Source organism: Macaca thibetana, chromosome 1 (genome assembly GCF_024542745.1).
Source record: "Macaca thibetana thibetana isolate TM-01 chromosome 1, ASM2454274v1, whole genome shotgun sequence".
NCBI classification, from domain to species: Eukaryota; Metazoa; Chordata; class Mammalia; order Primates; family Cercopithecidae; genus Macaca; species Macaca thibetana.
In genome coordinates this window covers 31,766,167-31,791,788 of record NC_065578.1, presented here as the reverse complement: position 1 = coordinate 31,791,788, position 25,622 = coordinate 31,766,167, and the positions used below count along the sequence as shown (strand labels likewise).

General features: G+C 45.4%; 1 protein-coding gene across 2 annotated transcripts in view; it reads left to right on the top strand.

Annotated features, from left to right (window-relative positions):
- YARS1 (tyrosyl-tRNA synthetase 1) overlaps positions 1-25,622 on the top strand; it is a 45,147-nt gene that overhangs the window by 16,866 nt on the left and 2,659 nt on the right. For both annotated transcript variants that reach the window (XM_050795238.1, XM_050795249.1), the window contains 8 exons: positions 3,684-3,764; positions 10,567-10,659; positions 15,954-16,089; positions 16,576-16,661; positions 21,155-21,290; positions 22,888-22,985; positions 23,865-24,058; positions 24,626-24,767. In XM_050795238.1, the coding sequence (XP_050651195.1) occupies positions 3,684-3,764; positions 10,567-10,659; positions 15,954-16,089; positions 16,576-16,661; positions 21,155-21,290; positions 22,888-22,985; positions 23,865-24,058; positions 24,626-24,767 (966 nt within the window). The remainder of the gene's footprint in view (positions 1-3,683; positions 3,765-10,566; positions 10,660-15,953; positions 16,090-16,575; positions 16,662-21,154; positions 21,291-22,887; positions 22,986-23,864; positions 24,059-24,625; positions 24,768-25,622) is intronic.

The following is a 25,622-nucleotide window of genomic DNA, read 5'->3' as shown; positions in this document are numbered from 1 at the left end:
TTCTTCCATTATAATTCCTTCGCTACCTGTCTGTCCTTTAAGACATTGTTCATCTCATACACCTTTATGTTAATCATAATCCTTTTTATCATAATCTTAATAAAGGAAATAAACTTCAGAGTGATACGTGAAAATAAATTTGAGCATGATCCTATTTTCTGTTAAACAAAACAAATACATGTTTTGTTTAAAAGAAGCATCCTTCTGTTTCCTTTGTGTGCATGTATATTTGTATGAGCAAGGAAAAGGATAGAAAAATACAAACCAGACCGGCGCAATGGCTCACGCCTGTAATCCCAGCACTTTGAGAGGCTGAGGCAGGCGGATCACGAGGTCAGGAGATCGAGACCATCCTGGCTAACACGGTGAAACCCCGTCTCTACTAAAAATACAAAAAATCAGCTGGGCATGGTGGCAGGCGCCTGTAGTCCCAGCTACTCGGGAGGCTGAGGCAGGGGAATGGTGTGAACCCAGGAGGCAGAGCTTGCAGTGAGGCAAGATCACGCTACTGCACTCCAGCCTGGGTGACAGATGCTGCGAGACTCCATCTCAAAAAAAAAAAAAAAAAAAATACAAACCAAGCTGTTGATACTGGTTACCTTGTGAAGGCAAGATGAAAATATGGATAGACTTAACTTTTTCTTTGTATATCGGTATAATTTTCTTAAATTTTTTGTAGAGACAGGGTCTCACTATGTTGCCTAGGCTGGTCGTGAACTCCTGGCCTCAAGTGATCTTCCTGCCTTAGTCTCCCAAAGTGCTGAAATTGCAGGCATGAGCCAACACATCTAGCCCTCTATAATGTTTGATATGAGAAAATAAAAATTTCCCTTGTCACCTCAAAGAGACATTTTCCAAGGTTAAACCTGGAGCTGGGTGCAGTGGCTGGCGCCTGTAATCCCAACACTTTGGGAGGCCAAGACAGGCTGATCACTTGAGGTGGGGAGTTCAAGACCAGCCTGACCAATATGGTGAAACCCCATCTCTACCAAATAATACAAAAATTAGCCAGGTGTGGTGGCATGCCCCTGTAGTCCCAGCTACTTGTGAAACTGAGGTGGGAGAATTGCTTGAACCCAGGAGGTCAAGGTTGCAGTGAGCCGAGATCAAACCACTGCCCTCCAGCCTGGGTGACAGAGTGAGACCCTACCTTAAAAAAAAAAAAAAAAAAGAAAACCCGGAGACATGCTAGTTCTGCACTGTTGACTGGGTGCCATGGTTTATGCCTATAATCCCAAGTACTTGGGAGGCTGAGGAGGGGGGATCACTTGAGGCCAGGAGTTCAAGACCAGCCTAGGCAACATAGCAAGACTCCATCTCTCTCTTATTCTGTATGTGTGAGACTCCATCTCTTGAAAGAAAAGAAAAAAAGAGGCCGGGCGCGGTGGCTCAAGCCTGTAATCCCAGCACTTTGGGAGGCCGAGGCGGGTGGATCACGAGGTCAGGAGATCGAGACCATCCTGGCTAACATGGTGAAACCCCGTCTCTACTAAAAATACAAAAAACTAGCTGGGCGTGGTGGCGGGCGCCTGTAGTCCCAGCTACTTGGGAGGCTGAGGCGGGAGAATGGCGTGAACCCGGGAGGCGGAGGTTGCAGTGAGCTGAGATCCGGGCACTGCACTCCAGCCTGGGTGACAGAGCGAGACTCCGTCTCAAAAAAAAAAAAAAAAAAGAAAAGAAAAGAAAAGAAAAAAAGAAAGCAGGGAGGGAGGGAAAAAGGAAAGAAAGAACTAGGTCTGTACTGTCTAATGCGGTAGCCTCTAGTCCTAGTCATATGTGGCTAGTGGCTATTAAAATTAAATAAAATGGAAATTTTTATTCTCTAGTCGCATTGGCTATATATCAAGTTCTTGGTTAGCTACTGTATTGGACAGCACAGACATATAACATATTCATCACTACAGAAGATTGTGTTGGATAATGCTGTTCTAGATTATTCCTGCTTGTTCAGCCTTTTCTTCCTCTTCCTTTCAGCCAATCATGCACTAAATTTTATCAATTCTACTTTTTAAAAATGTCTTAAATTCATTCTTGCTCTGCGTCCTTATTGTCTTTTGTTCATCAATATTTCTCACTTAGACTTTCACAATAGCCTTTGAGCCATTCACTTTGTCTCCGACCCATGGGTCTCAAGTCTACCCTGCCCTGTTACTGTTGCCATCTTCCTACAGTGCTAGTCATCTTTCTCCTCTCCTTAAAACCTTTCACTGGTTAAGATAACACTAGGCACCCTAGCATGACATTTAATGGTCCTTACCTACTTTTCTAACCTTATCAGTCACTGCTTCCCACCTTCCTTGAAGTTTGTACTTTTGCAGACTGAATCACTCAGAATTTCCCTAAACACTTCACACCTCTGTGCCTTCTCACATTCTGTTTCCTCTGCATGATGAAAAACATCTATATGTTCTTCAAAACCAAGCTTAGCCCACAGTCTGATATTAGGAAGCCCTCCCCACACCCATCTAACTAGATAGAGATAATTTCTTCTTTTATGTCAACACTGTTCCTTATATGAACATCTAGGTTAGCCCTTAGCACACTGAGTTGAAATGATCTGTTACATGTCTCTCCCCAGCTGGATAATTGGGCTTCTTGAAGGGAGAGTCTGGATCTGATTTATCTCACCATCCACGGAGCTGGCAGCAGGCCTGGCATGTCATAAAGGACAGTCACTGTTTTATTTATTTATTTTATTTTATTTTTTGAGACAGGGTCTCCTTCTGTCTCCCAGGCTGGGATGCAGTGGCACAATCATGGCTCACTGCAGCCACAAGCTCTCTGGGCTTAGGTGATCCTCCTACCTCAGCCTCCTGAGTAGCTGGGACTGTAGATGCATGCCATCACACTTGGCTAATTTTTGTTTGTTTGTTTGTTTTTTGTTTTTGTAGAGACACCTGGGCTCAAGTGATCTTTCCACCTCAGCCTCCCAAAGTGCTGGGATTACAGACGTGAGCCATCGCACCCAGACAGTCACTATTTTCTAGTTCAGTCTTACCTTTTTCCCGAATTCTCACAGGACTTCTTTATGCTACTTATATGTCATTTGTCGTAGGCCACCTTATTCAGTAGGATGCTTTTGGCATGACTACGGTTTGTTTCCTTCTTCTCTCCCTCCCTGCAGGATTCTGCATATCCTGAGGGCAGAGACTACTCTTATTTTTTTATCCCATGACATCCACATGGAGTAATGTTCACCACAAGCACTCAGCAACTGTCTTTGCAGCTTTTGAGGCCAAGAGGGAGGCTGACTGCTGTTTTATTTTCTTCTCGGCTTTACCTTCTGAAAAATCTAGTAATTTCCTAAACTTTCTGATTTCTCAGACCTATATAGAAGAAATAAAGTAGATGTTTAGGCCGGACACAGTGGCTCTTGCCTGTCATCCCTGCACTTTGGGAGGCCAAGGCGGGTGGATCACCTGAGCTCAGGAGTTTAAGGCCAGCCTGGACAACATGGCAAAACCCCGTCTCTACTAAAAGTACAAAAAATTAGCCGGGCGTGGTGGTGCATGCCTGTAATCCTAACTATTCAGGAGGCTAAGGCAGGAGACTCACTTGAACCTGGGAAGCAGAGGTGGCAGTGAGCCGAGATCATGCCACAGCACTCCAGCCTGGGCAACAGAGTGAGATTCTATCTCAAAAAAATAAAGTAGATGTTTATGTTCATGTGTTTCTTTCCACAGGCTTTGGATGAAGAGTATTTAAAAGTAGATGCCCAATTTGGAGGCATTGATCAGAGAAAGATTTTCACCTTTGCAGAGAAGGTGAGTGTCCACTTTCCTGTCTTTTTTCACTTGCGCCTCAGCGGTATGCAACTATGTTTACTGAACTATGATGGTCAGTCCCACTAGTCATAGTGTATGGTAAATATTCTCCTTGTTTTGCAGTTGAGAAAACTGAGGATAGAAGAATAAAAAGTTGTCCAATATCACACAGTTAGTAACTGAGCAGGAATTATTAGTACCCAAATCTTTCAAACTCCAAAGCCCTTGTGCCTGGTGACAACCAGGAAGCTGCTCCCACACCTGTTGGATTTACTCCTTTCCTAATAGCCCAGTTTCTAAGGAGAGGCATTACCAGATGGAACTACTGTCCTTTCACAGAGCATTTGGTTCGCATTTCCCAGCATCTTTTTCTTTGTTTTGTCTTTTTTTTTGAGACAAGTTCTCGATCTCTCGCCCAGGCCAGACTGCAGTGGTGTGGGCCTGGGCTCAAGCAGTTCTCCCACCTCAGCCTCCCAAGTAGCTGGGACCACAGGTGCATGCCACAACACTCGGCTAGTTTTAAAATTGCTTGCAGAGATGAGGCCTCCCTGTATTGCCCAGGCAGGTCTCAAACCCCTGGGTTCAAGCAGTCTTCCTGCCTTGGCCTCGCAAAGTGCTAGGATTATAGGTGAGATCCACTGTGCCTGGCTTAGTTTTTTGATATATTTAATGAATGCAGAAATGCTTACTCTCTCTCTCTCTCTCTCTCTCTCTCTATATATATATATATATATATATATATATTTTTTTTTTTTTTTTTTTTTTGAGACAGAGTTTCGCTCTTGTCACCCAGGCTGGAGGAGAGCAATGGCTTGATCTCGGCTCACTGCAATCTCCCTCTCCCGGGTTCAAGCGATTCTCCTGCCTCAGCCTCCTGAGTAGTTGGGATTACAGGCGCCTGCCACCATGCCTAGGTAATTTTTATATTTTTAAGTAGAGATGGGGTTTCACCGTGTTGGCCAGGCTGGTTTCGAGCTTCTGACCTCAGGTGATCCACCCATCTCAGCTTCCCAAAGCACTGGGATTACAGGTGTGATCCACTGCACCCAGCCACAATATAAATTTTTTGAGGACCAGGTGCTGTAGCTCATGCCTGTAATCCCAGCACATTGGGAGGCTGAGGCAGGAGGATCATTTGAGCCCGGGAGTTTGAGACAAGGCTGGGCCACATAGCAAGACCCTGTCTCCACAATAAAATAAAAAATTAGCCAGGCACGCCCCTGTAGTCCCAGGTACTCAGGAAGCCGAGGCAAAATGATTGCTTGAGCCCAGGAGTTTAAGGCTGCAGTGAGCCATGATCACACCATCACACTCCAAACTGGGTGACAAAGCAAGACCTTGTCTCTGAAAAAAAAAAAAGAATAAAATAAATACATTTTTTGATTAATTGTTTTTATTTTATTTTATTTATTTATTTTTTTTTTTGAGACAGAGTCTCGCACTGTTCCCTGGCTGGAGTGCAGTGGCGCAGTCTCGGCTCACTGCAACCTCTGCCTCCCAGGTTCAAGCGACTCTTTGCCTAAGCCTCCCAAGTAGCTGGGATTACAGGCGCCCGCCACCACACCCGGCTAATTTTTTTGTATTTTTAGTAGACACGGGGTTTCACTATGTTGGCCAGGCTGATCTCGAACTCCTGACCTCGTGATCCACCTGCCTCAGCCTCTCAAAGTACTGAGATTACAAGCATGAGCCACTGGGCCTGGCCTGTTATTTCATTTTATCTGCACAATTAACTTTTTAGTTGGACCTTCTTTTATTATTACAGCAGGGATTTGGCCCATACCTTGTTTTTGTATGACTTATGAGCTAAGAATGGTTTTTACATTGTTTAAGGATTGTGGAAAAAGATGATGAATATGCAGTAGAGAGCATATGTGGACCAGAAAGCCTAAAGTCTTTTTTTTTTTCCTTTTTCTTTTTCTTTTTTTTTTTTTTTTTTTTTTGAGAGGGAGTCTCACTTTGTCGCCCATGCTGGAGTGCAGTGGCATGATCTTGGCTCACTGCAACCTCTGCCTCCTGGGTTCAAGCGATTCTCCTGCCTCAGCCTCCCAAGCAGCTGGGACTACAGGCATACGCCACCACACCCCGCTAATTTTTGTATTTTTAGTAGAGACAGGGTTTTACCATGTTGGCCAGGATGGTCTTGATCTCTTGACCTCATGATCCACCTACCCTAGCATCCCAAAATGCTAGGATTACAGGCATGAGCCACCATGTCCAGCCCCTAAAATCTTTATTAACTATCCCTTTCTAAAACAGTGTGCCCATTCCTGCCCTAGAGATTACAACATGTAGCCTTGCAACTTATTACAGTTTAAGTTAGATATTTTTACCACTGCCCAATAATGCAAGAAACATTTTTACTACATTTTTGCTCCAACAACAGTTGGAGTAAAACTCTTTTTTGTTTGTTTGTTTTCGTTTTTTGAGACAGAGTCTTGCTCTGTTGCCCAGAGTAGAGTGCAGTAGTGCGATCTTGGCTCACTGCAAGCTCCACCTCCTGGGTTCAAGCCATTCTCCTGCCTCAGCCTCCCAAGTAGCTGGGACTACAGGCTAATTTTTTGCATTTTTAGTAGAGATGGGGTTTCACCGTGTTAGCCAGGGTGGTCTCGATCTCCTGACCTCGTGATCTTTCCACCTTGGCCTCCCAAAGTGCTGAGATTACAGGTGTGAGCCACCGTGCCCGGCAAAACTCTTTTTTTTTTTTTTTTTTTTTGAGACACAGTCTTGCTCTGTCACCAGGCTGGAGTACAGCGATGTGATCTTGACTCACTGCAACCTCTGCTTCCTGGGTTCAAGCCATTCTCCTGCCTCAGCCTCCTGAGTAGCTGGGATTACAGGCTCCCACCACCATGCCCAGCTAATTTTTGTATTTTTCGTAGAGACGGGGTTTCACCATATTGGCCAGGATGGTCTTTTTTTTTTTTTTTGAGACGGAGTCTCGCTCTGTCACCCAGGCTGGAGTGCAGTGCCCGGATCTCAGCTCACTGCAACCTCCGCCTCCCGGGTTCACGCCATTCTCCCGCCTCAGCCTCCCAAGTAGCTGGGACTACAGGCGCCCGCCACCACGCCCAGCTAGTTTTTTGTATTTTTAGTAGAGACGGGGTTTCACCATGTTAGCCAGGATGGTCTCGATCTCTTGACCTCGTGATCCACCCGCCTCGGCCTCCCAAAGTGCTGGGATTACAGGCTTGAGCCACCGCGCCCAGCCGGCCAGGATGGTCTTGATCCCCTGACCTCGTGATCCGCCCGCCTCAGCCTCCCAGAGTGCTGGGATTACAGGCATGAGTCACCGCGCCCGGCCTCAAAACTCATTTTTTACATAAATTTTAAATCCTTGGCTGGGTGCAGTGGGTCACCCCTGTAATCCCAGCACTTTGGGAGGCCAAGACAGGCAGATCACCTGAGGTCAGAAGTTTGAGACCAGCCTGGCCAACATCATGAAACCCCATTGCTAGTAAAAATACAAAAATTAGCCAGACACAGTGGTGTGCACCTATAATCCCAGCTCTTCAAGAGGCTGACACAGGAGAATTCTTGGAGCCTGGGAAGCAGAGGTCGCAGTAAGCCAAGATCGCACCATTGCACTCTAGGCTGGGCAACAGAAAGAGACTTTATCTCAAAAATAAAATAAAATAAATCTTAAAGACATTATTACAATTTTTTTTTTTTTTTTTTTTTTCCTGAGACTGAGACTCCATTGCCCAGGCTGAAGTGCAATGGCGTGATCTCGGCTCACTGCAACATCAGCCTGCCTGTCATGGGATTCTCATGCCTCAGCCTAATGAGTAGCTGGGATTACAGGTGCCCGCCACCACGCCCGGCTAATTTTTGTATTTTTAGTAGAGACGGGGTTTCACCATGTTGGCCAGGCTGGTCTTGAACTCCTGACCTCAAGCGATCCGCCCACCTTGTCCTCCCAAAGTGCTGGGATTACAGGCGTGAGCCACTGCACCCAGCCTATAATTGTTTTTTAAGTCACTTTTCATCTATATCTACCCCTACTTCCCTTTTCTGATACTCTTGATTCTTGCCTGCAGTTCTTTGCTTCTGTGTGAGTTCATTTTCCTTCAACCTAAAGAGCCCCCACTTAGTATTTTGTGTTTGTAGTGCAGTTCTTTCAGTAATGAGTTCTTTCAGCTTTCTTTTATCTGAAAACATCTATTTCTTTCACTGGGTATGAAATTTGAAGTTTGGAATTATTTTTCTTTTGGCACCTTTAAAGAATCATTGCATTGGCTTCTGACTTCCATAGTTTCCACTGAAAAGTCACCTGTAAGTATTATTGTTTCTCCTTTACAGATAATATGTTTTTTCTCTGACTGCTTTTAAGATTTTTTCTTGTTTCTGATTTTCAGCAATTTGACTGTGATGTTTTTGTTATTGTTTTCTTTGAGACAGGGTCTTGCTTGCATTGCCCAGGCTAGAGTGATTGATCTTGGCTCACTGCAGCCTCAACTTCCTGGGCGCAGGTGATCCTGCCACCTCAGCCTCCCAAGTAGCTGGGACTATGGATGTGCGCCACCACACCTGGCTAATTTTTGTATTTTTTTACGGAGATGGAGTTTCACCATGTTGGCCAGGCTAGTCTCATACTCCTGAGCTCAAACGATTTGCCTGCCTTGGCCTCCCAAATTGCTAGAATTACAGGTGTGAACCGCTGTGCCTGACCAGCAATGATGTTTTCAGCTATAGTTTTCTTTGTATTTATCCTGCTTAGATTTTGCTGAGCTTCTTGAACCAGTGGATTTGTTTTCATCAAATTTGGGTAATTGTCTGCCATGATTTCCTCAAATACTGTTTCTCTCTTTTTCTCTTTCTCCTCTAGGGGCTTTATAAAACTCATGTTTCATATTCTGTTCTGTTGTTTTCCTTTCTTTGTTCCCTCTGTGCTTTAGTTTGGATCTGTTCTATTGAACTTTCTTCAAGTTTATCAATCCTGTCTTCTGTTAAATCCAGTATTAAATTGTGACATTTTAGAACTTCCATTTGATTCTTGTTGTAGATTCCAATTATCTTTTACAGTTCTCTTTCATCCATTTTTGTCTGTCTTTTCTTATTTCCTTTTTGGTTTGTTTTTCCTGCCTATTCTGCCTATGTACTCTTATTTTCTTTAACATACCAATCACAGTTATTTTGGCATCATGGCCTGTTTACTGCAATATCTGGATTGTTTCTGAATCTGTTTCTATTGACTATTTTCTCTTGACTGTCAACCACTTTTCTCTGCTTCCCATTTCTAGTGTATATATATATATATATATATATATATATTTTTTTTTTTTTTTTTTTGTATCAAAGGGATTATAGATGCATTGTAGACCCTCTGGATTATGTTTATAGGATGCTATGTTTTCTGTAGATTGCTAAATTACTGACTTATCACCTGGGTTCTGTCAGGGGTTGGTTTTAGGCTTTGTTAGAACACATCTACTTCAGCTTGGCCTTTACTCCTGTGGTGTGGTCCTTGTTCCTAGAGCATGGCCTTTCTAGAGACTCAAACTGAAATATCAGGGTGTTCAGAAAGCCCTCTCTACTTTGATTGGACCTAAACTTTCATCTCTGTCTCCCCAATACTGTGCAGCCTCCAAAATCTTTGCCGAGGTCTCCAGCCTCCCAGAGCCTGTTCTCTGCCAGACTTCCTGGTATCTCACTATGTGCATACACAGTTATGAGTCAGCCAAGAAGTCAGTGGGGAATTTTGACATAGGCTGAGGAACCCATCCCAATCCCTAGCCTCCTGCAGCCCTGAACTCCAATAGCCGTTTCCCCTGCTTAGTCTCTTACTGTCTGCTTGGTCTCTTTTTCTCAGCACCTGGTTTGCAAAAAAAATACCCTCAGTGAGAAAGCCAAGGCGAGTGTGTAGTCACCTTACTTCCCTTCGCTCAAGATTTGCTGCCCTGTTGGGTTTTTTTGTTTTGTTTTTTGTTTTTGTTTTTTGAGGTGGAGTCTCGCTCTTGTTGTCCAGGCTGCAGTGCAGTGGCACGATCTCGGCTCACTGCAACCTCTGCCTCCCGGGTTCAAGCAATCCTACTGCCTCAGCCTCCCGAGTAGCTGGGATTAATTACAGGTGCCTGCCACCACGCTCGGCTAATTTTTGTATTCTTAGTAGAGATGGGGTTTCACCATGTTGGCCAGGCTCATCTCGAACTCCTAACCTTAGGTGATCCACCCACCTCAGCCTCCCAAAGTGCTGGGATTACAGGTGTGAGCCACCGCGCCCAGCTTACCCTGTTGTTTTATGTATTTCCATCTTTTATTGTTTACGGTGACGTAAATCCAATAGCCTCACAATGTAATACGACAGAAAAGCAGTAGGGAAAAAAAACTTTGCTTGAATTACAATCACTGTCAAAAACTAAATCTTTATATTTGGTATAAAAAGATTGGAAGCAGCCGGGCGCGGTGGCTCACGCCTGTAATCCCAGCACTTTGGGAGGCCGAGGCGGGCGGATCACAAGGTCAGGAGATCGAGACCACGGTGAAACCCCGTCTCTACTAAAAATACAAAAAATTAGCCGGGCGCGGTGGCGGGCGCCTGTAGTCCCAGCTACTCAGGAGGCTGAGGCAGGAGAATGGCGTAAACCCAGGAGGCGGAGCTTGCAGTGAGCCGAGATCGCGCCACTGCACTCCAGCCTGGGTGACAGAGCGAGACTCCGTCTCAAAAAAAAAAAAAAAAAAAAAAAAAAGATTGGAAGCAAATATAACAGCTACTCAGTTGCTGGCCAAGTTAGATGAGATCAGGGCACTGAGGAGGAACTTAGACTAATACCTGCTTTTGTGTGTTTCTCTAATCTCTCAGTACCTCCCTGCACTTGGCTATTCAAAACGGGTCCATCTGATGAATCCTATGGTTCCAGGATTAACAGGCAGCAAAATGAGCTCTTCAGAAGAGGTAAGTTGTCAGCTGAGACTTGAATTTAGAAATCTTCAGCCTCAGTGGACAGATGGAGGACTGAAAAGAACAGTGACCTGGCTAACTAGAATTCTCCAATATTTGAGTTAGAAGATGCCTCACACCATTCAATTCTTTCAGTGGTTCTTTAGTATCGAAGGATCCAGAGCAGTCCTGATGAGATCTAATCATAACTTAATGGTTTTTGCTGCTGATAAAAAATATATATAAGCAAAAGTAATTTCTTTGTTCATAGAACTGTGATAAAATTCAGCCTTATTAATGAGAGCACTATGGTTGCCTTTCACTAATTAGCATTTTGATTCCTAGGGTAATACTTGATATCACTAATATTATGATATCTTTTAATATTTAAGAGTCCCTCTTGAGCGCATGTACTTGAGGGAAAGTTCACTTTGATTCTGATCATTAGAGCGTGGAAATCCAAAGATGTGAAAGGTTGAGTTCTGGGTTCCCAAACATGGCTTATCTTCAGAATCATCTAGGGAATTAAAAAAAAAAAAAAAAAAAGTGTTGATTAGACCTTGTCCACAGAGATTCTGATAAAGTAGTTTTGAGAGGAACTCAGGAATCTGTATTTCCTTCCTTCCTTCCTTCCTCTCCCTTTTTTTTTTTTTTTTTTTTTTTTTTTCCTTTTTCTGAGATAGTTTCACTGTGTTACCCAGGCTGGAGTGCAGTGGTGCAATCTCAGCTTACTGCAACCTCCGCCTCCCAGGTTCAAGCAATTCTCCTGCCTCAGCCTCCTGAGTAGCTTGGGACTACAGGTGCCTACCAACACGCTTAGCTAATTTTTGTATTTTTTAGTAGAGACAGGGTTTCGCCGTGTTGGCCAGGCTGGTCTCAAACTCCTAACCTCAAGTGATCTGCCCTCCTCGGCCTCCCAAAGTGCTGATATTATGGGTGTGACTCACCATGCCTGACCAGGAATCTGTATTTTCTTTGAAGTCCTACTAGGTGATTCTGGTTTAAGTCACATCTGGACACTCATCTAGTTCTTTAAATATGACATCTCAAACTTTGATCAGACATTGGTGATTATATGCATGTATACTGTTGTATTTTTTTGTTTTTGTTGTTGTTTTCCAACCTCACCCCATTACCATTTTGGTTTTTTTTTTTTTAGATGGAGTCTTGCTCTGTTGCCCAGGCTGGAGTGCAGTGGCATGATCTCAGCTCACTGCAGCCTCTGCCTCCTGGGTTCAAGCAATTCTCCTGCCTCAGCCTCCTGAGTAGCTGGGATTACAGGCACGTGCCATCACGCCTGGCTAATTTTTGTGTTTTTAGTAGAGAAGGGGTTTCACCATCTTGGCCAGGCTGGTCTTGAACTCCTAACCTCGTGATCCACCCTCCTCGGCCTCCCAAAGTGCTGGGATTCCAGGTGTGAGCCACTGCGTCTGACCTCCCTGTTACCATATTTTTAAAGAATATACTCATTCCCTTTTCTCTCACATTAAAATACTCCTTATGTCACTTATTACTCTGACAAATATCATATCACTCATCCTGTTTGGTGACATTTGCTGTTTCTTCACCCTGGTAATCAGGCCTAGCAGTAGTTCCCAAATCAGAATCACTTGGAGAAGTTTATATATATATGTGTTTCACCATGTTGGACAGGCTGGTTTCGAACTCCTGACCTCAGGTGATCCGTCTGCCTTGGCTTCCCAAGGTGCTGGGATTACAAGCGTGAGCCACTGCGCCGGCCTTTTTTAAAAATTATATATATATAATATATGATATATACTATATATAATATATATTAAAGTAAATATATATTATATAATAAATATATATTAATAATAAACCCAGCCAAAAAGTTTTTTAAAATACAAATTTAAGCCAGGCCTGGTGGCTCACGCCTGTAATCGCAGCACTTTGGGAGGCCGAGGCAGATGGATCACGAGGTCAGGAGATCAAGACAATCCTGGCTAACACGGTGAAACCCCGTCTCTACTAAAAATGCAAAAAATTAGCTGGGCGTGGTGGCGGGCATCTGTAGTCCCAGCTACTCCAGAGGCCGAGGCAGGAGAATGGCGTGAACCCAGGAGGTGGAGCTTGCAGTGAACCGAGATGGCGCCACTACACTCCAGCCTGGACGACAGAGCGAGACTCCATCTCAAGAAAAAAATAAAATAAAATAAAATAAATAGAATAGAATAAACAAATTTTTAAAAAAAAGACCGGCGTGGTGCCTCATGCCTATAATCCCAGCACCTTGGGAGGCCAAGGCAGACGAATCACCTGAGGTCAGGAGTTCGAGAAACCTGTCCAACATGGTGAAACCCCATTTCTAATAAAAGTACAAAGATTAGCCAGGCGTGGTAGCAGGTGCCTGTAATCCCAGCTACTCGGGAGGCTTAGGCAGGATAACTGCTTGAACCCAGGAGGCGGAGGTTGCAGTGAGCCGAGATCATGCCATTGCACTCCAGCCTGGGCAACAAGAGCGAGACTCCCTCTCAAAAAAAAAAAAAACAGGCCAGGGACAGTGGCTCACACCTGTAATCCCAGCACTTTGTGAGGCCAAGGCGGGTGGATCACCTGAGGTCAGGGGTTCCAGACCAGCCTGGCCAACATGGTGAAACCCCTTCTCTACTGAAAATGCAAAATTCAGCTGGGTGTGGTGGCAGGCACCTGTAATCCCAGCTACTCAGGAGGCTGGGCAGGAGAATCACTTGAACCCAGGAGGCAGAGGTTGCACTGAGTCAAGATTGTGTCACTGCATGCACTCCAGCCTAGGCCACAGAGTGAGACTCCATCTCAAAAAAAAAAAAAGATTGCCTGGCCCAATCCCAAGAGATTTTGACTCATTAGGTTTGGGTGGAACCCAGTGAAAGGTGATTCATATACTGTCACATGTGAGCTAGAATTTGGTAACCACTGAACTCAAATGACCATGAACTCACTCTTTCCAAATAAGAAACAAAGCCTATTACCTAAAAAGGAAAAATGACTGTAGATAATATATAATACCTAGTGTGGCTGATTGCTGTGAACCAGTAGCCTCACACATTGTTGACAGCAATGTTGATTAGGATACCTTTCAAAAACCAATTTTGAACCTAGCAATTTTGGGCAGCTTAATGAAATGATTCTAGAGAAGGCAAAAAAACTCTGCAAAGATGTCCAATGTAGCATTATATGTAATTTGTAAAAATTAGCATAGAATCTAAGAGTTTGGAGTTTATTAAATTATGTTTCCACTAATTATTGGGAATATAATACAGCATAAAAACTGTAAGTAGGCCATACATTGTGGTTCACACCTGTAATCCTAGCATTTTGGGAAGCCAAAGTAGGCAGCTAACTCAAGTCCAGGGGTTCAAGACCAGCCTTGGCAACATGATAAAACCCCATCACTACAAAAAATTTTAACAGCTAGGCATGGTGGCATGCACCAATAGTCCCAGCTACATGGGAGGCTGAGGTAGGAGGACTACTTGAGCCTGGGAGGCAAAGGTTGCAGTGGACCATGATCATGCCACCACACTCCAGCCTGGGTGGCAAAGCAAGTGAGATCCTATCAATCCCAACACTTTGGGAAGCTGAGGCAGGAGGATTGCTAGAGGCCAGGAGTTTGAGACTGTCCTGGGCAACACAGTGAGACCCCATTTTAACAAAAATAAAAATTTGCTAGGCATGCCAGGCGCCGTGGCTCACGCCTGTAATCCCAGCACTTTGGGAGACCAAGGCAGGTGGATCACCTAAGGTCGAGAGTTCCACACCAGCCTGACCAACATGGAGAAACTCCGTCTCTACTAAAAATACAAAATTAGCCGGGCATGGTGGTGCATGCCTGTAATCCCAGCTACTTGGGAGGCTGAGGCAGGAGAACTGCTTGAACCCGGGAGGCGGAGGTTGCGGTGAGCAGAGATCACGCCATTGCAGTCCAGCCTGGACAACAAAAGCAAAACTCTGTCTCAAAAAAAAAAAAAATTAGTCAGGTATGGTTGTGTACACCTGTAGTCCTAGCTCCTCATGAGGCTGAGGTCAGAGGATCACTTAATGGCAGGAGTTTGAGGTTACAGTGGACTATAATTGCACCACTGTACTCCATCCTGAGCAACAGAGTGAGACCATCTCAAAAGAAAAAAAAATTATAAGGAAGGACCAGGTAGCCACTCAGAAATACTTAAAAGATAGACTTTTATTCTCCAACTACAAATTCATAACAATTTTGTGTGCTATAAACAGCCTGAGAAGAACACAAAAAATAAAATAGTTTAATTTGTTAGATGGCAGGATTTTGAGTGGTTTTTCACTCCTGTCGCCCAGGCTGGAGTGTAGTAGCATGATCATGCCTTGCAGTTTCAACCTCCTGGGCTCAAGTGATCCTCCTGCCTCAGCCTCCCGAGTAGCTGGGACCACAGGTGCATACTACCACACCCAGCTATTCTTTTGTTTTCAGTAGAGATGAGGTCTGTGTTGCCCATGCTGGTCTTGAACTCCTGGGCTCAAGCGACCCTCCAGCCTCCCAAAGTAGTAAGACTACAGGTGTGAGCCACTGTGCCCAGCCTAATGTTAAAATATTTTTATTGCCGGGGCACAGTGGCTCACGCCTGTAATCCCAGCACTTTGAGAGACCAAGGCAGGCGGATCATTAGGTCAGGAGATCGAGACCATCCTGGCTACCACCGTGAAACCCCATCTCTACTAAAAATGCAAAAACAAAATTAGCTGAGTGTGGTGATGGGCGCCTGTAGTCCCAGCTATTCAGGAGGCTGAGGCAGGAGAATGGCGTGAACCCAGGAGGCGGAGCTTGCAGTGAGCAAAGATCACACCACTGCACTCCAGCCTGGGCGACAGAGTGAGACTCCGTCTCAAAAATATGTATATATATATTTTTTATTTATTTTTACCATGTCCACAGGAAAATATCTGCAAGCACCTAATGTTAAAATCTTTGTAAAAAAATTTTTTTTAGCTAGGCACAGTGGCTCACACCCTTAATCCCATCACTTTGGGAGGCCAAGGCAGGAGAATTGCTTGAGCCCAGAAATTTGAGACCCGCCTGGGCCACATGATGAAACCCTGTCTCTACAAAAAATAGAAGAATTAACTGAGCATGGTGACACATTCCTGTAGTCCCAGCTTTCCAGGACGCTGAGATGGGAGAATCTCTTGAGCCCAGGAGGTTGAGGCTGCGGTGAGTCAGGATTGTGCCACTGCACTCCAGCCTGGGCGACAGAGAAGAAAAAACAAAATTTAGCTCATATCAGTTGAGCATATTCTCATTTTAAACCACAAGAGGTCCTTTTCCCTTCCATGACTTCTAGGAGTCCAAGATTGATCTCCTTGATCGGAAGGAGGATGTGAAGAAAAAACTGAAGAAGGCCTTCTGTGAGCCAGGAAATGTGGAGAACAATGGGGTTCTGTCCTTCATCAAGCATGTCCTTTTTCCTCTTAAGTCCGGTAATACTCTCTGTTTTCTTCCTAGAGGCCAGGCTAGAATAGAAAAATTCGTGCTGTGATCATACTTGTGATTTGTCACAGACCGTTCCTCCAGGGACTGGCTGCCCTGATTCTCTGCTCTGATTTCTTATATATTAAAGTATGAATGATGTTGGGATGTAATTTAATTGTTCATATATTCATTACCAGGCTAGGTTCTGAGGGAATATTGGAGTGGGCAGAGGTGTTAGAAGTAAGGGTGGGGGCAGACATGTTGAACTAGAGGAATACAACAAAATAGATATAAGCCACAAGCCTTCCCCTGAAGCAGCTGAGATGCTAGCTGGGTATACAATAGTGCCATTCATCCAATCTAAGAATAATAAAATACCATACCATAAAGTTCAGAATATATGGCAAAAACTACAAATAGTCATGCATGTGGGTTAGGAATGCCGATTCTGCCACTGTCAATGAGTTTGCTGACATGGATCCTTTTCCTTACAGAGTTTGTGATCCTACGAGATGAGAAATGGGGTGGAAACAAAACCTACACAGCTTACACGGACCTGGAAAAGGACTTTGCTGCTGAGGTAATATGAAAGGAAAAGGAATCCTTTCCTGAAGATCTGTATTTTATTTTTTGCTGACTGTTAGAACTTTAGAACAACTTGTTCTGTGTAGAAGTAAGCTGCCTGGTATTTTTTCTCTACTTTTGGTAATCTCACCAGTGTCTATTTTCCTTCAAAACTGCAGTTTTGGTTAAAGTTTCTTGTCAGTTAGCTTTTCTGATTTAGGAATTTCATTAATGCAGATGGATTTCTATCCCTCAGGGCCCTTTAAGGCCTTACCTGGCAGGGACTCTCTCTCACCTCTTCTCAGGAAACATTTTTCATCAGTAAATGTCTGTAATCTTATGCACATGGGTGGTCCCTTTAGGATGTACAAAAGCAGTACTCATTCAGTAGAAACCGTACTTCTTCAAGTACCCATACAACCATTCAACCATTCTGTTTTTCACTTTCTGTACCATATTCAATAAATTACATGAGATACTAAAAAAAAAAAAAAGAGAGAGAGAGAGAGAAAGAAAAGAAAAGAATGTACTGGGCACAGCGGCTCACGCCTATAATCCCAGCACTTTGAGAGGCTGAGGTGGGCGGATCACCTAAGGTCGGGAGTTCAAGACCAGCCTGACTAACATGGAGAAACCCCGTCTTTACTAAAAATACAAAAAATTAGCCAGGCATGGTGGTGCGCGTCTGTAATCCCAGCTACTCGGGAGGCTGAGGCAGGAGAATTGCTTGAACCTGGGAGGCAGAAGTTGTGGTGAGCTGAGATCGCGCCACTGCACTCCATCCTGGGCAACAGGAGTGAAACTCTGTTTCCAAAAGAAAGAAAGAAAGGAAAAGAAAAGAAAGAAAGATAATCCCCACGGAACTCTGCCAGACCTCTCCATCTCGGCCTGCCAGGTTTGTAGTTATATGCCGCAGGGGTTTTTTTCTGTGTTTTTGCGGGTTTTTTTTTTTTTTGAGATGGAGTCTCACTCCGTCGCCTAGGCTGGAGTGCAGTGGCACAATCTTGGCTCACTGCAACCTGTGCCTCCAAGGTTCAAGCGATTCTCCTGCCTCAGCCTCCCGAGTACTTGGGATTACAGGTGCCTGCCACCACACCGGCTACTTTTTGTATTTTTTAGTAGAGATGGGGTTTCACCATGTTGGCTGGACTGGTCTTGAACTCCTGACCTCAGGTAATCTGCCCACCTCGGCCTCCCAAATTGCTGGGATTACAGGTGTGAGCCCCTGCGCCCAGCCAGGGCTCTGTCTATGCTCTCCAGGGCTGCATATTTTGTTAATGGCTTCGATGAGGATTCAGGTGGTTCCCAGATTCGATAGGCAAATGGTACAAAGCTAACATACTGGTGCTTTAATCACTCTCCAAAGGACTTAGCAGGCTGGAATAAAGAACTGAACTCAGCAAAGATGAAGTATTTCAGGAACAGGTGCAAAATCAGGGTTCAAAAATAAGAGATAATTATAAAAGGACAGAATAGAGGCTCCTATTCATTTCAACAGACACTTTAACAAAAGACTTACTAGGTGCCCATGTGTTAGGCACTATGCTAGGGACTGGTATTACACAGAGGGTTCAGTCCTCCTAAAGCTCAGTCCAGTAGGAGAGGCAGACTTGTAAATATTTCATTGGCTGCATTTTACATATGTATCTATATATATATTTTCTTTCTTTTTTTTTTTTTTGAGACGGAGTCTCACTCTGTCGCCCGGGCTGGAGTACAGTGGCCGGATCTCAGCTCACTGCAAGCTCCGCCTCCCGGGTTTACGTCATTCTCCTGCCTCAGCCTCCCGAGTAGCTGGGACTATAGGCGCCCGCCACCTCGCCCGGCTAGTTTTTTGTATTTTTTTAGTAGAGACGGGGTTTCACTGTGTTAGCCAGGATGGTCTCGATCTCCTGGCCTCGTGATCCGCCCGTCTCGGCCTCCCAAAGTGCTGGGATTACAGGCTTGAGCCACCGCGCCCGGCCGTATCTATATATATATTTTAACATATGTGTGTATATATGTGAATATAAGGTGTGAAAATACATATTACATGTGAATATATATAATGAAAAGAGTATATATATATATATATACACACCAGAAATAATATAGGAGGAAGTGATTAACTGACTCTCTAGAAAAGCTGGTGGAGGAGACACTATCCAAGCACTATTTTGCTTGAGGAATAGGAGTTCACAAGGAAATCTGTGAGGGAATAAATTGTACAAAGACATGGTAGGATGAAACAGCATGATGTATGAGGAATTGCAGGTGGTTTGATCTGACTAGAGTCTAAAAGGTGAGGGGGGGTATTGTGGGATAGATAGGCAGGGCCAGGTCACAAAGGGAAAAAGACATAATACCGTATATAGGGAATGAAATGGGAGGTGTTGGCCGGGCGCGGTGGCTCAAGCCTGTAATCCCAGCACTTTGGGAGGCCGAGACGGGCGGATCACAAGGTCAGGAGATCATGACCATCCTGGCTAACACGGTGAAACCCTGTCTCTACTAAAACAAACAAAAAAAAACTAGCCAGGCAAGGTGGCGGGCGCCTGTAGTTCCAGCTACTCGGGAGGCTGAGGCAGGAGAATGGCGTAAACCCGGGAGGTGGAGCTTGCAGTGAGCTGAGATCCGGCCACTGCACTCCAGCCTGGGCGACAGAGCGACACTCCGTCTCAAAAAAAAAAAAAAGAAATGGGAGGTGTTGTGATTGATTCTGAATTCAGGTCCAATCAATTTATTGGGGCTGTTAGAAATGTTAATATATGCCAGGTGCAGTGGCTCACACCTGTAATCTCAGCACTTTGGGAGGCCAAGGCAGGAGAATTGGCTTGAGCTCAGGAGTTGAAGACTAGCCTGGGCAACATAGTGAGACTCTGTCTCTACAAAAAAAAAAAAAAAAATACTGGCCAGCCATGATGGCGCATGCCTATAGTCGCAGCTACTGGGAAGGCTGAGGTGGGAGGATCGCTTGAGCCCAGGAAGGAGATCAAAGCTGCAGTGAGCCATGATTGCATCACTGCACTCCAGCTGGGTAACAGCGTGACCATGTCTCAGAAAAAAAGTCTTTTGTGAGAATTAGGAATAGATGAAATGCCTCAGAAAAAAGGCCTGCAGCCACGTTATCCAACAGTACTTTCTGTGGTGGTGGATATGCCCTATCTGTACTGCCTGATACAGAGGCCACATGTGGCTGTTGAGCACTTGCAATGTGGCAGGCGCAGCTGAAGAAGGGAATTTCAGTTTACATTTAAATACCCACACAAGGCTAGTAACCACCATATTGGACAGCGGCAGCCCTAGAGCTTTTTATTAAACTTAAATATTCCCAAGGAAATGAAGAAGTAGCATCAGAAACAAAAATGTTCGCATTGTTGTATTAAAAGTGTTCATTCCTAAGGGATGTCCCCTCAGAATATCTAGAAGATTGTTTCAGACCAGATTTGAGATATAAAAAAGGCAGTCAGCCAAGTACGGTGGCTCACACCTGTAATCCCAGCACTTTGGGAGGCTGAGGCAGGTGGATCACGAGGTCAGGAGTTCAAGACCAGTCTGGGCAACACGGTGAAACCCTGTCTGTACTAAAATACAAAAAATTAGCTGGGCATGGCTGCATGCGACTGTAGTCCCAGCTACTCAGGAGGCTGAGGCAGGAGAATCGCTTGAACCCGGGAGGCGGAGGTTGCAATGAGTTGAAATTGCGCCACTGCACCCCAGCCTGGGCAACGGAGCAAGACTCAAAAAAAGGGCAGTCACAGGACACAAGGAACAAAATGGAATTACTGAACTATTACCATGTACCAGCAGTGTTATCATTTTCACCCACATTCAGTGATTTAACCCTCATCCCCATCCTGTGAGATATAGCTATTATTAGCCTCACTTTATAAGTAACAAAGCCAACACTGGCCGAGTGCATTGGCTCGTGCCTGTAATCCCAGCACTTTGGGAGGCAGAGGCAGGCAGATTGCCTGAACCCAGGAGTTCAAGACCAGCCTGGGTACCATAGCGAGATCCTGTCTCTACAAAAAGAAAAGAAAAAAAGAATCAGCCAAAGCTTAGAGGGGTTATGTGCCTAGTTTGGAGTCACACACAGCTAGCTGGGAATCTAATCTCGGTCTGTCGAACTCCAAAGCCCTTGCTCTTTCTTCTTACTCAGCTCTCTCCCTCAGGTTATCTTTAGGCCTTGGATTACCTATGTGAATGTTTCTCTGCTTGTAAATACCACTTGGTCTGTGACCCTACTCTAAGCATAAATGGAGGGACTAGAAGAATTAGACTAACAAATACATTCCGCTCCTAAACACCCTCAAGTTAGTATAGATTTCAGAATCAAAAGACTTGGATTTTGGACACGTTAGTCTTTCTGAATGTGTTTTCCCTTGTCTTTTCTACCTGCCTCACAAGATTATCACAAGGATCAAATAAGACTGTTGGGAAAAACTCCCTTGATCCTACTTTCTTGGATTCAGGTGTCCTGTGCCCTGTTCTAGACCTTATCTCACTAGGTCTTGTTTGATTCTGCAGGTTGTACATCCTGGAGACCTAAAGAATTCTGTTGAAGTCGCGCTGAACAAGTTGCTGGATCCAATCCGGGAAAAGTTTAATACCCCTGCCCTGAAGAAACTGGCCAGCGCTGCCTACCCAGATCCCTCGAAGCAGAGTAAGGCCAGCCGGAAAGGGGCCGATGTCATCAGGAGAGGGAGCTTGTCAATGAGCCTTGGAAAAATGCATGTCTTCAGTTGAGGGCACAACAACCCAGGGGGTCTGAGTGCAGGAATGTCACGTCCTACTGGCTCCTAGAATGGAACTTGAGTCATTTTGATTTGGGTTTGGTGAACACCAGGAAGTGATCACATCCTTTTGTACCAGCATTGCTGAGAGCTGCTGGTGTAAGATATATACTTTGGTTCTTCTAGTCTGTTTGCTAAATCTGCCTCTTCATTAAAGATAGTGACTGGGGCCAGACACAGTTGCTCACACCTGTAATCTTAACACTTTGGAAGGCTGAGGCAGGTGGATCACTTGAGCCCAAAAGTTAGAGATCAAAACCCAGTCTCTACCCCCCCCCCCCCAAAAAAAAAAATTAGCCGGGCATAGTAGCACATGCCTGTAGTCCCAGCTACTTGGGAGGCTGAGGTGAGAGGATCACCTGAGCATGGGGAAGTTGACACTGCAGTGAACCATGATTACACCACTGCACTCCAGCCTGGGCAACAGAGTGAGACTCTATGTCTCAAAAAAGGAAAAATGATAGAAATTAGGTTAGACCTATTATACCCAACTGGTATATAGACAGTCTCTTATACAGCTGTTGGGCAGAGCCTGCAGAGCTTAGAGAAGCTTATCTTTTTTTTTTTTTTTTTTTTTTTTTTTTTTTTTTTTTTTTTTTTGAGACGGAGTCTCGCTCTGTCGCCCAGGCTGGAGTGCAGTGGCCGGATCTCAGCTCACTGCAAGCTCCGCCTCCCGGGTTCACGCCATTCTCCTGCCTCAGCCTCCTGAGTAGCTGGGACTACAGGCGCCCGCCACCACGCCCGGCTAGTTTTTTGTATTTTTAGTAGAGACGGGGTTTCACCATGTTAGCCAGGATGGTCATGATCTCCTGACCTTGTGATCCACCCGTCTCGGCCTCCCAAAGTGCTGGGATTACAGGCTTGAGCCACCGCGCCCGGCCTGAGAAGCTTATCTTTAGATTCTCCCAGTTTCCTTCTATGTGCATAGGCCTAGCTCTTAGTTGGCCATCCACTTATGCAAAATGCTGAGATACTGGCACTGATAGCTTTGTGCGACCCTTCTAGAAAAAAACTAAGTTAACTGAGTAAAATTTTTTTTTTTTTTTTTTTTTTAATTTTTCAAAAAGAGACGGTCTGGCTCTGTTGCCCAGGCTGGTCTTTAACTCCTGGGCTTAAGCAATCCTCCCGCCTTGGCCTCCCAAAGTGCTAGAATTACAAGTGTGAGCCACCACACCTGGCCAAGACTCAGCAAATTCTATATAGAATGCATGAATGGAAATACCTAAAGGAGGCAAAGTTACTACTGCTCCCTCCCCTCTAGTCTAATAATTGAGGGAGAGAACAGATGAAAATCAGGTTTGTCATGTCTGAAAGGTTGCCAACCCAGTATTAAAGAAGTTATAACTCAGTAGACTCTGGGGATTCTACGCTAGATCTTACCTAATATCAGTGTCTTCACGTGGTGTGATCAGCAGCTGATCTGCCACAGGGAAGAATTCTACCTCATGGGGTTCTTCTCATTCCTAGAGCCAATGGCCAAAGGCCCTGCCAAGAATTCAGAACCAGAGGAGGTCATCCCATCCCGGCTGGATATCCGTGTGGGGAAAATCATCACTGTGGAGAAGGTACTCATTTTTCACCACATCTCAGAGAGGCAGATGGGGTCAGGTTTGTCTGTTTCCATCCGGAGGAAACGTGGCCTGGAGATGGGAAGTAACATCCTGAGGTCATATTGCAAGTCAGAGTGCAGGTGTCTAATTCCAGGCATCAGGCTTTCTGTTGCGATTGTCGCCTGTGGACATTACGCAACCAAACACAGCCAGGAACTCGGCATGGGGGACGGATGTTAGTCAGAGGGAACTTGTTTATCTGTTAAATCTGGTCTGATGGACTCATCTGATCCCCATCAGCTTGCCTGGACTAGCTACAGGCCTCATCTTGGATGAGCCACTTTGCCCGCTTCAGAAAGTGGTAGAGGGAAGATGACTTCCTTTTTCCCAGAGACAGAAGGTTATGCACCCAGTGGCCTGGGACCATTGTTCTGGGCTTTTTTTCCCTTCAGCATTGATTTACTTCTCACTGTGTACCCCAACCACCAAAACCACCCTGAGATCAATTCTGGTGCTCCTGCATCAGATGGCAAGGCCAGCAATTGTCCCCCTCCCATCTCCCAGCCCACCTAGGACCTGTCTGGTGCAGCACGTGCACCATAATGGTAGCCATCTAGACAGTCTGGGTCGTTTAATCTCTTATCAGAGATCCTTCCACCTCTTAACACGAGCATCTAGGTCCATTTTATTCAAATCTGGCCTCAGTTGAGAGCAGAATATACCTTCAGAGCCCATTCTCCTGTCTGCTGTCTGGGACCCAGAAAGAAAGTTAGCTCTAGGGGGTCCTTCCAGGGCCTCTGTAAGGAGTGGGTGCTCTTTTCTGGAATCCAAGAGTTCACCAGGCTGCTTTTCTAATGGATAATGATGCTCTTCCTCCTGACGTCTCCCTGGCAGCACCCAGATGCAGACAGCCTATATGTGGAGAAGATTGACGTGGGGGAAGATGAACCACGGACTGTGGTGAGCGGCTTGGTACAGTTCGTGCCCAAAGAGGAACTGCAGGACAGGCTGGTAGTGGTGCTCTGCAACCTGAAACCCCAGAAGATGAGAGGAGTCGAGTCCCAAGGCATGCTTCTGTGTGCTTCTATGTGAGTGAGGACTCGGGGTGGGGCACAGGACCTGGGGAGGCCAGGAAGAGTGGGGAATCAGCCCATATGAAGTCCTTCCACACACCAGGTGGAAGCTGTGAAAACACGTGCCTCTTCCTCGCTGATGCCAAAAGTTGATGCATGAAGGACTTACTGTACAAGTACTGTGAATGAAGCATTTTACCTACAGTTAATTTTGTTAAAATAGAAATGGAGGGCTCAAACCAGTACATGTCCAAGTCTTACTGCTAGTAAGGAGTGGTGCAGGGATTCAAATCCCAGTTTTGATGTCTATAAAGTCCTTGCTATGTTATTTTATACTTCCTCCCCTAGAAACACAGATTTTGGTATCTCTTCTGACACACAATTTTGGTATAGCCTGGGTTAATCTAACCCTGGTGATGTGCAGAGATGTAGCAAGATAAGAGGACCTCCTGGGGCTCTGGTACTGAGGATGCCCTAAATCCCATCAGGGCCCCTGTGTAAAGGCCCAGATTGCTTTGGCCTCCACAGTCACTGGAACCCATCCATAACCTCACCCTTCCCTTGTCCTGTGTGTCTTCCCAGAGAAGGGATAAACCGCCAGGTTGAACCTCTGGACCCTCCGGCAGGCTCTGCTCCTGGTGAGCGCGTGTTTGTGAAGGGCTATGAAAAGGGCCAACCAGATGAGGAGCTCAAGCCCAAGAAGAAAGTCTTCGAGAAGTTGCAGGTAAAAAGCTGTAATTGTTCTCCTTCTTGGCTGGGCTGCCTGGACTGTGTCTCCAGACTGTCCTGTTACTGAAGCCATAGCTGCCCCTCTCTGTTGGGACTTCCTGCATTTGAGTCCCTCTCTTCCTCCTCCTTTCCAGATCTTTCTGAATTCAAGGTGCCTGAGGAGCATGGGGGTCTTAGGACCTTGCATTACATCTCCGACAGATCATTTGAGGCCCTGTGTGAGGGACTTCAGACATTTCTTCATTTGATCTTCAGTCTGTGATAGGAGATTATCCCCATTTTACCTGGCAGGTTACCTGATAAGGCCACATAGGGTCACCAGAAATAATGAGGGCAGGGCCAGGTGCGGTGGCTCACTCCTATAATCCCAGCACGTTGGAAGGCCAAGGCAGGCAGATCACCTGAGGTCAGGAATTCAAGACCAGCCTGGCCAACGTGGTGAAACCCTGTCTCTACTAAAAATACAAAAAATTAGCCGGGCATGGTGGTGGGTGCCTGTAATCCCAGCTACTCCGGAGGCCGAGGCAGGAGAATTGCTTGAACCTGGGAGGCAGAGGTTGCAGTGAGCCAAGATCGTGCCATTGCACTCCAGCCTGGGCAACAAGAGTGAAACTCCGTCTCAAAAAAAAAAAAAGAAAAGAAATGATAAGGCCAGGATCAAAACCTTCCCAGGGTCCCTCCTGCCCACCTTGAGTTTAGAGCACTCGTTGTCTCCTTGCTTTCTGGACAATGAAGATCTGGCCTTCCCCAGTGATCCTTGAATTTATTCATTCATTCATTTAACAAATACCGAGTCCATAATGTAGGTGTCAGGCAGTATTCTGGGTGCTTGGCCTACCTCAATGAATAA